Source organism: Thalassophryne amazonica, chromosome 21, assembly GCF_902500255.1.
Source record: "Thalassophryne amazonica chromosome 21, fThaAma1.1, whole genome shotgun sequence".
Classification (NCBI taxonomy): domain Eukaryota; kingdom Metazoa; phylum Chordata; class Actinopteri; order Batrachoidiformes; family Batrachoididae; genus Thalassophryne; species Thalassophryne amazonica.
In genome coordinates, this window is record NC_047123.1 from 5598588 (window position 1) to 5610848 (window position 12261).

Here is a 12261-nt window from a genome sequence, read left to right on the forward strand (position 1 = left end):
AAATTGTAAACTCTGTTCCATAAATTCGTATATTAATTTGTTCTTTACGCTGAGGCAAAAGTTTTTGTTGTGCTTGACGGAGCTTCTCTGAGCACCTTTTGTATTTTGGTGTGAAGTTGTCTGAGAACATTTTGAAAGAAATGTGATGGATCCTCTGTTTTCTTGTGTGAGTAGGCAGTGTGTGCCCTGTACACTGGATGACCTGCTGGGCCCCCCAACTACACCTGAAGGTCACAGTGATGAGAAGGCTCTGTTAGAGCAGCTCATCTCCTTCCTCAGTGGGACTGATGAGAGTGAACTGGCTGAGCTTGATAAGGCCCTCGGTATTGACAAACTGGTGCAGGTGAGTGTTTGAAGATGATTACGACTCAGAATAACGGATATGATTAGGTGTGTGTGTGTGTGTGTGTGTGTGTGTGTGTGTGTGTGTGTGTGTGTGTGTGTGTGTGTGTGTGTGTGTGTGTGTGTGTGTGTGTGTGTGTGTGTGTGTGTGTGTGTGTGTGTGTGTGTGTGTGTGTGTCAGAGCATACGTAAATGCAGCCTTTAACAACGGGTATCTTTTAGCATCATTCAGTGATTACTACCAGGAATGCCTTGATCCAGTCGAAGCAGTTGGACTTTGTCCCAATCAAGGCTTTGTCGTTTTTTTTTTTGTTTTTTTTTTTATTGATCTGTATCTGATAAGTTAAATCCGAGTTACTAAATAAGGGCACGTTTTCTGAGCTTCGCGTTATAAGGCAAATAGGCAGTCACTACTGCTAATTCAGTGCACGTTTTAAAACTACATTAATATTCCCTTGTTTAAAATATGTAACAAGTTTGACACAGCTCGTTAACGCTGCACTCTGTTGCAGTGGTACAAATTTCAAAATCATATTTCACTCTACTTTAAATACACATCAGTTTGGTTTCTGATGGATAGTGTGTGTGATATACCCTTCTTATCACATATTACAACAAAAATCTGCCTTATACTCAGAAACCAGCCCTCATGAGATACAAGAAAAAATATGGCTGATAACTCACACACATTTCTACCAGTTTTACTGCCCTAGAAACTGTGGTAATCAAATCAGGGTGATACAAATCTTAAAACAGGGCGATACAAAAAAGGCTTTGTATCTCCCTGCTTTTCATCCAATCAGGAGCCTCCATTTTCTGCCCCACCAATGATACACCCCCATTTTGTGTTACCCTGGTGACAAGTGCAGGATGCTGATACAGGATCCAGATCATTTCATTCATCCAGGATGTCTGATCAAGGTGAGAGAGTTTTAGCCTCCCTAGCAGGGAGAATTGTACAACTTGAGTCTCATACTGAAGTTGTGAGACTTCAATGAAGAGGACACTCATGACTTTATAGACAGACATAAAACATCACATTATTTACATACCTACATGATTTACCTGCGTTATTCGTTCTACATGATTCACATGTGATTATTGTTCTTTGTTTGTTGTAATATGTGATAAAATGTGTTATTACTTGTCTTTATCTGTATCCTTCGGACTTGGGCTGATACAGATACATGATACAGGGCGTGATACATAAGCAGACATGTTAAAATGATGCTTAATGTCTTTTCATTCATGAATTAATAGGTATCTTTTTGTCATTTTTGTTTCCCTTGAACCAGGGTGGTTGTTTTGACCCTCTGGCCCAAAACCAAAGTTTTCCAATCCAGCAACCAGCTGCCATGCCAGTTTCTATGGACCCCAAACTCCCTGCCTATCCTTCCCAGTTTGCACCAGCTTCACAAGCTCAGTTTTCTTCTGATGTGGGCACTGTTGGGCTACAGGGTATGAGTTTCGCAGCCCCTCGAGTGGCTTTTCCTGGTGGAACGACAGGAATGGGGCTGAGGCCAGGCATGGTCAGGCCTCAGGGGTGTGGCACTCAGCTCAGGCTGCCGCCAAACCAACTGCGCCTGCAGCTGCAGCAGAGGGTGCAGGGCCCACAGCAGGTAAGGGCGTGGTGGTGGTTTCTCTACATTACAGATTTTTTTTTCAGTGTGTACTCACATTCATGTGCTGAGTGTCAGATATGGTTGATTATTGACCAAGTTGGTAATGTGCCTCAGCTCCAGAATCGATTGTCCGGCATGAGTACTCTTCCAGGTGGTCCTCAGCATGTTAACATGGGGATTCGTCAAGTGGTGCAGCAGCCTCAGATGCCCTCTCAGGTGAGTCACGGTGGCAGTAAGAATCTCCTCACTCACAGCACGCGTGTACGAGTACTGTTGGCATTACACTAAAATCTGCTACAATGAAAATAATTTCCATTTCTAATTTCACTTTTTTGTTTGTTTGTTTTTCTTGTTAAACTGTTCAGTCGCACTTGAAGAGTGTTACATCTGTTTACTGATAGCTGCTATAAACCAGAACGCATTTATTGTATGTGCTGCCATTCTTGCATAAAAACATATAATTCCAGATTTTCATCTGAATTTTACTCCTGTATAGATAACAATACTTACAAATGTACATTTCAAATCCAAAATGTATAAAAATGGTCTAACTCTTTGACATGTTTGCGCCCCCTCCACCAGCAACCGCCGCTGAATGCCCAGATGGTAGCTCAACGACAGAGGGAGCTTTACAGCTTCCAGCATCGCCAGCGCCAACTTCTCCAGCAGAAGGTCATGTTAATGAGGCAAGGCATGGCAGGAAATCCAACCGGAGCTGTGGGACCCATTGGAACTGCCAGAGTCCCAAAAGGTCCCCCTTCAACACCGCAGCAGCAACAGCAGTTTACCTTCCCACCAGGGCACAATCCAATGACGGGAAACCCTCCTACCTCACCGAGTCACTTCAGCTCCATATCATTGGGTCCTCTAGACTCCAAGCTGTCTGGACGAGTACCTATGAATAACCCTACGCTGATTGGGGGCATGCAGGGACAGTTCAGCAACACCGTGAACTCAACATTGCAGCAGGACCTCTTTCAGCAATTTGGAGGGTCGGGTGAGTTAAAAAAAAAAAAAAATCATGCTTTATTGTCATTTGATGAAAGATTGCAGTTATATGTTCCAACATTTTTGTTATTAATATTAAATATTTTGAAGTTGTTGTGCTTATTTATTTATTAAATTGATGCATGCCGCTGACAGCACTATGATTGTAAAAAAAACAAACAAAAAAACCCCTTCTACAATAGCCTGTTGTCTGAATCTGACATTTACTTGACAAAGGTTGCTCACTGCTCCCCACCCCCTCCCATCTGGAATACTTTTTTGCACTACAAAACTATGCAATGCTGAAGTGCATCAGTGATTTTACCACTACAGAGAGCATGTTGAGGTTCTCTCTTAATAAAGCTGACATTCTTCTTGGGTGTTTCTGTTAAAGCTCTGGCCCAACAGGACCCTTCTTTCCCTCCTGAGATGAGCCCAACCAGCCCATTGTTGTCACCTCAAAACGCCACCTCCCAGAGTCCTCTGCTTCAACAAACCCCGCCTCCTAGCTACCAGTCAACAGACATAAAGAGCTGGCAGCAGACAAGCTTGGGAAGCAATAGGTTTGTAAGAAATACACACAGTGTGGTACATCAGCAGATTTACTCTAATTACATCTGAGTTTATGGAGCCAAAATATTCTGCCAAAGCACAGATCGCTTCATCATACATTCAACCATATAATTGAGTCATTTTTTGCAATCATAAGCCAAACATTTTCTAGTCTTTTCCATGTCTGTGTAGAAACATTTTAATTAATATTAAAGGAGAAGGAAAACAAAATGTCATGATATTGCCTGGAGCCCCCATAATGCTGTCATTTTAAAATCTACTTATTCCATTTGTCAACAAAAACTGTCAAGTAAGCAATAATAAAAATTTGGCCATTACCAGTGAAGTAATAACTGGAAACTTACTGATGGTATTCAACTTTTAGAACAGTTGTTTTATGTAAAGCATAAACAGATTTTTGAATTTTTCTTCTGAACGCCCTGTAATGTGCTGTTCTGCTTGAATATTTGATTTGCCACAGTCTCTTCAGTCAATCAGGGCAGAGCGCAGGGCAATCCTTTGGCCAGCAGGGGGTGTACAACAACATGAGCATCACGGTCTCCATGGCCGGTGGGTCTGGGAATGTGGGCTCGTTACCTGCCATGGGGCAGACCGTTGGAATGAACAACAGTAACCTCAGCAGCGTTGTTTCAGTGTGCAGTGACCAGCAGGTGAGTGGTTCTGATCACACAGGATTTCATTCTCTGAAACTTTGTGTTGACGATATTTTTGACACTGACTTTGTGTATCAAGATGATACTTGCAGGGATGTAGGGGTTTTTTTATGGATTTTTGCAGGTCTTACCAAAACGTTTAAAACTGTAGATGCAGAATGGTGCAGTCTCATGCTTTCAGGCACTGAATAAATTTAGTCGGATGCAGCAGATTCCACCATTTTCCATCTAGGACCTTATGACATTTCTGAAATTTTCTGAGACTTTGGATAGAAACTTCAAACAAGAAATGACTGATTTGTCATTGTAAATTTTTAATCACTGTCAGAATGCAAATGTATTATTTTTGCTTCATTTCTCTTTTGGCATTTTAGTTTAATTGAGCTACACTGAGCTTTGATCTTGACTTCAAAACTCTATTTAACATTAAGAGCTAATGTTTGCTGAGTAGTTGTACATTGCAGACTGGAAGGAAAGTAGGCAGGTCCATACATATTTGGACATTTCTGCCAGTCCATCTCTGTCTTCATAATGAATTGGTTGCCATGGTTACTGTTGCTGAGCAGTAAGCCAGTCATCATTTGGGCAAGCAAATATACATATATCTGAATTTTACATACAAGATTTGTTTTTTGTTTTTTTATGTAAATTGTACTTGGATAATCCTGATACTGCATTAGTGTTTTTGTCACCCATTTTTAATTTAGTCTTAGTTTTTTGTCAGATGTCCTTTTTAGTGGTAGCCATATTTAGTCATTCACATACCATTTTTATTTAGTCATGGTTTAGTCAACTGAAAGTCTGTTCATTTTAGTCAAAAGAAAACTGAATATATTTTCGTCTCGTTTCAGTCAAGACATTTTAGTCTTTTTGATAAAAACCACATTAGATTATTTCTGATTACCATTACAGTCAATACAGTGTTTCACACATCTGAAATGAGGAATGTTGTCATTACCTGACAAAATACACTTGTTGAATGATTGAAGGTTTGTGGTGTTTTTCCCAAATATTTTAAATCCACAAGGCTTCCTGTCAGATACAATTAGACATTTGGTTTTCTTGTAAAGTCACAGCTCTATAGAGGTGCACGTCTTTTAAAATGAAACATTTCTTGAATCTAGTTATTCTATTTGCATGCTCCGAATTGGCTGGAAATTTGTTTTAAAGCAGTGCCAAATAAAATAAATAATCCATCTATTGTAAGAGCCACAACTCAAGCCAATTGCTGGGTTTTTTGAGAATGGGCAGGACGTCCGTGCATTCTCAAATGTGCCTGTGGTTCATTTTAAATGTTGCATCCAATCTTGATGATTTTGCGTGAGGACGACATCAGCGTAAACTCTTCTGAATGTGACACATTTTCAAAGTGTAAGAGCTTGTTAACGAAAATGGAGAGAGATTTTATTTCAAGCAAAACATTTTAGTCTCGTCTTTTTCCGTCAACAATCATCCACGTTAATTTTGTCTTAGTCAGTGTTTTAGAACACTGTTGTCATGTCGCCCTCGTCTCTTTTTCCTCATGAAAAAAATGGTCGTTGATGAAGATATTTTGAAACTGTCTTGTCTGACGAAATTAACACAACACTGTATCATTGGTTGTTGCATCCCTGCAGGTGCAAAAGGTTCAGGTGTTTGCAGACGTGCAGTGCACAGTGAACCTGGTTGGCACCGACTCCTATCTGAACCAGGGCTCCATTGGAGGCGCGGCCTCCCAGAAGGGCCCTGGACCCCAGGGCTCCCAGAACAGCCAGGCCCAACAGAAGAGCCTCCTCCAGCAGCTGCTCACAGAGTGACACCTCCACCAGTTCGGCTTTACTCCTCCCTCTACTTCTCACATTTCCATCTCCCTGGAGGTCAGCGCACCAGACCCACTGCTGTCTCTGTCACACCTTTGGACGGACAGAAGGACACAGAGTAAGCTCAGAGATGTCAGCAGTGTTACTACAGCCGAACCACTTGTGTGTGTGTTGGGGGGGTGTTCGGGGGCTGGTTGTAAGAATGACTGAAGTCATAAGGAGCAGCAGTGTATTTAAACCTGCCTGTCTGACCTGTCTGACAACCTGTCTGTCTGCCTCAGCCTGTTAAAGACAGTGTTGTCTCGCTGCTCATTCTTTGCTGACCTACTTCCTGCTTCCTGACCTAAGAAACAACCCAACAATGTGGCGTCATTGTACACTTGCCAAGGTTTCGTCACTGTCGAATCAGGGCCGGCCTCCTTTGTGTTTGATGAGACGTTTTCTGTCAGACCGTCGCAGCAGCAGTGCATCTTGGGAGCATGAGTTACAGCATCGTGCTGAGCTCAGTATTTTGTGTGGGGTGGTCCCACACCAGCACCTCTGGCTTTTGTTTTGTTTTCTTACCTGTCTCAGCGATGTGGGAATGTCAAGGCGTCAGACCTTTGTGGCATTGTGGGATAGAAGCCCAGTATCAGCTGGTTCTGTGACGGTCTCTCTCTATCAGCTACAGTGCCTGGTGGAAGTGTGAGTTTTCCCGAGCTCTGCTTCTTCTTCTTCTTCTACATATTTGATTATGTCTTCTGTTTGTCAGTTGAAATATTTTGTTTGTTGAAAATCTTCTGCTCTCACCATCATCATCATCAACATCTTCATGATTATCAGAACAAGCTTTGTCAACAGCCAGAATTGATGGATGGATGAATGGGAGACAGACGGGATGCTGCTCAATTTTGGAACTTATTCTCCTGCCTGGGAGGAATTTTTTTCCTTTAAAGTTTAAACAAAAAAAGGACAAAAAAACCCCCCCAGATATTTAACTGTCTGTCCGTCACATTTTACCCCTCACTTCAGCAGCTGTGAATCCAGAGTCCTGTTGGTCTCTCTCTCTTTCTCTCTCTCTATCTCTCTGTCTCTTTCTGTCTCTGTCTCTCTCTCTCTCTCTCTCTCTCTCTGTCTCTCTCTCTCGGCCTATCAGTGTTGTTTGCCACATGCACCGTGCAGGCGGGTAGTATTGTACAGTAAAGGACAAAGACTTACTTGGGAATGACCTCACATCTTCCCTTGTAACTGCTTTTACACCCACCCACCCACCAAAAAAACCAATAATTTAATTCATCGCTAAAAACAGGAAGACTCAAAAAGTATATATAATGTGATTTGATCTCTTATTGTTTCTTATAATGATAGTTTAATGCTTTTTTTTTTTTCATTTGAGGTTGTTAGGTTAAATGTTGCCGTGGAGAAAACGATTCCACTCTCTAAACTATGAAATCTGAGGGGGTAAGATAGATAGGTCTTGCTCCCTTTGGTATCCTATTTAACGCGACAAATTTCTCTTTCTCTTAAAAAACAAAAAAAAAAACCAATGAGTTGATTGCTTTGCTTTCTCTTGTGGTAACCAGAGAGCTAGTTAACCATCTTTCTTGCTTTCTCTGTTTTTTGTTTATTGTTTTTTTTTTTTTTTTTGTTGTTTTTTTTTTGTTTGTTTTTTTTACCTTTTCTACTTCTCATGTATGTACAGTGCTGTTGAGACATTTTCAAACAGTACGTGTTTGTAACCATTGTATAAAAAGCATAATACCTTAAACCTTGTTCTTTACTGTGATTATGTGTTCCTTGGCAATGCCAACGGTACACAACTGCATCTGCATTGTTTCCATAGTCACAGTAAATGACGCGCTTTTGGCTATTGTTCCTATATAATGATATTTAAGTAGAAGCTTTAGTCATAGAATTTCCTAACAAATATGTGATAATTATTTTAAAACTGTCATGAATTTGAAACAGTACAGGACGGGTTGAGTTACACAAAATAACCTACGTCCTCTTTTTTTTTTTCTCTCCTCTGAACTCGTTTGAACAGTCGTTTGCTTTGAGGACACCCCCCCCCAATCATTGAAAACTTCACTCCACTGGTTACATACAGTTTTCTGTCGACTACTGTTCAGTCGGACACTGTCTCTCTCGGCAATAGTCCACTTTTAGTCCCTTGTTGTCCGCGCCCCGCCAGACAGGAAAGTCCTGATGTCATGTTAAAATATCTGAATCAGTTTTGGTCTGTGGATGCGCCACATCATCAAAAAGGTGCATGGGGTTTACCTTCCCAGTAGTGCCCTCTTTAGGCAGGACAAATCCATCTGGCGCATCCAGTGGGTTGTATCAGAGGTTACTAAATTCCACAGCAGTTTGGACCACACTCATCCGGTGTGAGTTGTGGTCCTGGAAGGCGATTGATGCAACATCCTCAAAGTCTCTCAGTTCAGTGTATGAACATTCAGAAACTCTCCAAAAGTTGAGCCTGAAGTGGAAGTCTGTATCTGATCTTACTCGCGCTGAGACACGCCCAAAGTATCTGTAGGAAGGGAGGCTTGCGTAGATTTACACCCTACACTTAACGCTTTTTCCACAAAATGTTGCGTGATTGTCGAATGTTGTGGCACATGTCAAGCTATACGTATAATTAGCGATCCTCCACATACCCAAAGATATAAGAATGTTATCGATCTGAAATGTTATTGTAATGCTTCGACTGAACCTCTGAACTACGTAATGCCTCAACCCTAAACTAAGGCCTAGTTTTCATCTCACGCTTAATTTAACTTTGTACCGAATCATATCTTAACCCCTAAATTGAGCCAAACCTTAAACCCTGAACCAATGACTTGCCTCAAAACTAAGACCTAACCTTAATCTCACACCAAAATTTCACGCAAGGCCCATTTTATGATACTCCATATCTGCAACTCTCACAACGTAGAGCCCACTACATTGTTGCGAACTCTCTCCAAGCTACTCTCCGTAGCCTGACGTGCACCTCCCAGAAGTTGTAACTACACATCAAGACAACGGAGACCGCACTGGTTGCGATTGATTTGCTCACGATGACATTTGCGGAATCCCACTTTTATCCCACTTTTCACAATCAGCAATTTTCATGACCATGGATGTCATGAGCTAGTTGGCCAGTCTTCACAAAAAAACTCCGTGCCCACTACTACTCTTCTGGCAGTGAATTGCATTGCAACACTCACAAATGCGTTAACCCCAATGGAGAGCTTCGAAAGCTTCACGACTTCATCTAAGCATTTGTTCAGCCACAGAGTTACGGAGTAGTAGAAGCATAAAAAGGCCTTTGCCTTTAATTCTGAACGGTATCCGAACCCAGCATTCTGTGCTTTATGATTCTGTCTTGAACACTGGTGTGCATGATGTCCGCGTGCATGCACAGCAGGCATTTCACAATAAATGTTGAGGGCCTACATTTAGGGTTAGTTAAGAGTAACAAAAAGAGGAACACCCCCCTTTTTATGGGGTGGGGGTGTGGGGGGAGTTATGTGACCATAGCCTCCTCATTGGTTATATGAGAATTAGGTTGTATTTATGTTTAATTAAACTAAAACTAATCAAATCTCAAACCTTATCATATGCTTTATCCTTAACTGCTAATCGTAGCCTAACTTTAAACTCACATTCTCATAAAAATCACTTTAAGAAATATGCATCCTTCAACAGTCGTGTTGCACAGTGCTCCATTTAGTCTTTCTGTGTGGGAGACTCTTCAGCCATTGTGCAAAGCCTCCTCTGCCATATAAGGAGAGGGGGTGTGGTCTGCAGCAGCTCTTTTCCATTTAAAGCAGCAGGCACTGGACGGGTTTCTTTGAGACCTGAAATCGTTTTTAGCACATGACCACCAGCTTTTGAAAAGGTGCACAAAAAGCGACTGATCTTGAACACATTACAGAAAAAAAACACATCACAAATCTGATTAACCCCCCCCCCCAAAAAAAAAAAAAAGTTTTGTTACTGTCATGACGTCATTGTGTGGCAGTGGAACACAGTTTTTAACGGAGAGATTTCACTTTATACAACCTCATTAGCCAAATCCAGACAGACAGTTTGCACGGTCAACATTCCACCTATCAGCTCCTCCCATGTTGAGTGACAAGAACCACTTTGTTCTTCGTGCACGCACTCTACAGTACAGTCAGGCCGTGGCCCAGGAACCGTCACCATGTGTGATGTCGCTTTGTAATTAAAGTCCGGTACTTCTCGAGATGAGCTGTGAGGTCACAGGAGTGCTTCCACACGCTTCCCGTTCATCAGAAAACTGCCTCATCATTCACGTCTCTTTATTACCTCATAACGTTTTTTGTTTTTGTTTTTTTTACCGTGTTTTTACACTGTGAGCATCTTTGCCTCATCGGTCGTCTCGAGCTGCTTTTCTTTAATCTTCTCCAGCTTTGTGCAGAAATTTTATGAGTTTTTTGCAGTGTTTTTATTTTTAAATTCATTTTGCTGGATACCAAGTGTTGCTAAGCTAAAGTTAGACTCGTAAGACATAAAAATGCAAAAATATATATATAAAAAATAAAAACAAAACAAACAAATTACCTCAGATGTTGCCATCAGTTCATTCCCGCGTATAACGTCTCGGTTCAAGGCTTCCTCGGTCTGTAAACAGGATTTTCCTCCCCAAGTCGTCTGCTGGACACCGTGTGAATAGTTCATGACAAATGATGACCCACAGAGGGCGATAATCTGTTAAACTAGAAGGATTTTGTTGGTCGAAAACAGAAACTATTATAAAAGAGGAAAAGTGAACGTTCCATGCACTTATCGCGAGTACTTAAACACTGCTTCCGCGTTCGGATTCTGACTGCATTATCAAACTGACTGTTCAAAAAGCTAAAAAATTAGGCAAAAACGTACAGGATTCCTGGTCTTTCCCCCCCCCCCCACACACACACACCCACACCCACACACACACACCCACACTTGCTTAATAAAAGGACAACAATAGAGAGGAACAACCCAAATATTTTACCCCCTGCCAACATTAAAGTAGGCTCACTTGTCTTATACTGGCTACCTTTTGGGGTCGTCCAGAATAAACCCAGGGTGTTGTTCGAGGTTTAAGGCTGCTTCATACCCCCGAAACCAGATTATTATGATGACTTTGTGTGTCAGATTATTTAAATTTTTTTTATCTGTTTCCACACATTGATATATTACAAACTTTTTAATCACTTTTATATGTTCTCACAAAATAATGGAGTGCAGACTACTACACAATGAAAATGTACCAAAAGGTACATTGTGCGCTTGGCGGTACAGTACAGTATTTTAATCGTATCTGTATGTCTGTCAGCGTACAAATGAACTCTGAACCAGGTGAGATTTGAAGCCAACGTCTTGGAATCCTTCTTGGAAGGGGTCTCGAGATCTTTAACTTTTGGTACAGAACATTCAAAGGTTTTCATTTTCCAGGATATCGCCAACGCTGTTCAGGCTACAGAGCCGAGTCCCCCAAAATATTTCACAGTGCAGTATTATGTACGCACACAGGATATACCTCACCCCTCTACCTTTTGTTTCAGTTATGATTTGAGGGGGTTCTACACATTGATAGAGTTGTCTATGAAAAACACAAGGGGGCATGATCAGAACTACAGGTAGAGTAACTCTCTACCTCAGGGTTTATGTTGTGCGACATCAGAGTGCGCCCAGATATTGTCTGGCCTAACTCAAAGTATACCGTGAGACAGAAAAGTCTGACTTACTTTATACCCTTGGGTATATTTTGGTCTAGGTTATAGTGCGGCCTAGCCCAGCATATACCAGAGCGGTAAATGTCAGGTATGTTTCAGGCTAGGTCAGGCTGTGTCTGAGTATAGTGCAACCTAGACCAGAGTATACTGGGGAGGTATAGTTGTTTTATAGCTGAGGTATATTTCAGGATGGGACAGACTATACCTGGGTGTGGATGGTTAAGTTGATTTGCTGCACCTGTATTAAAGGGAGTACGGAAAGCGAGATTTTTTTTCTTTTTTCTTGGACGTAAACCTTTCTTCTTTCAGCATTTGTAAGACGAGCATATCGCCCTGTCAGCGTCCTCATGTTGTTCCCCAGTGTGAATCCACGTTGAGGTCTGGTGCTGCGTTTGCTTGATGTGAAACCCGTCAGTCACGGCAGCACGAAGTGGGAGGGATTCTGTGGGTGTCCGCTGCCTTACGTTAAGGGGATTCAGTATTCTCACCCCCCGCCGCCACAGCCTGCTTCGACCTTTCTGCTTGAAATAGGCATTCCTAAGGTAACCAGATTTTTACAGAACCCTGTTTGAACGCA

General features: G+C 41.8%; 1 protein-coding gene across 1 annotated transcript in view; it reads left to right on the forward strand.

Moving 5' to 3' along the window:
• ncoa1 (nuclear receptor coactivator 1) overlaps positions 1–12261 on the forward strand; it is a 99895-nt gene that overhangs the window by 84619 nt on the left and 3015 nt on the right. Inside the window, exons 16-22 of the mRNA XM_034162564.1 lie at positions 175–343; positions 1638–1961; positions 2079–2180; positions 2547–2961; positions 3346–3514; positions 3985–4174; positions 5794–7088. Of these exons, the coding sequence (XP_034018455.1) occupies positions 175–343; positions 1638–1961; positions 2079–2180; positions 2547–2961; positions 3346–3514; positions 3985–4174; positions 5794–5973 (1549 nt within the window). The 3' untranslated portion in view covers positions 5974–7088. The remainder of the gene's footprint in view (positions 1–174; positions 344–1637; positions 1962–2078; positions 2181–2546; positions 2962–3345; positions 3515–3984; positions 4175–5793; positions 7089–12261) is intronic.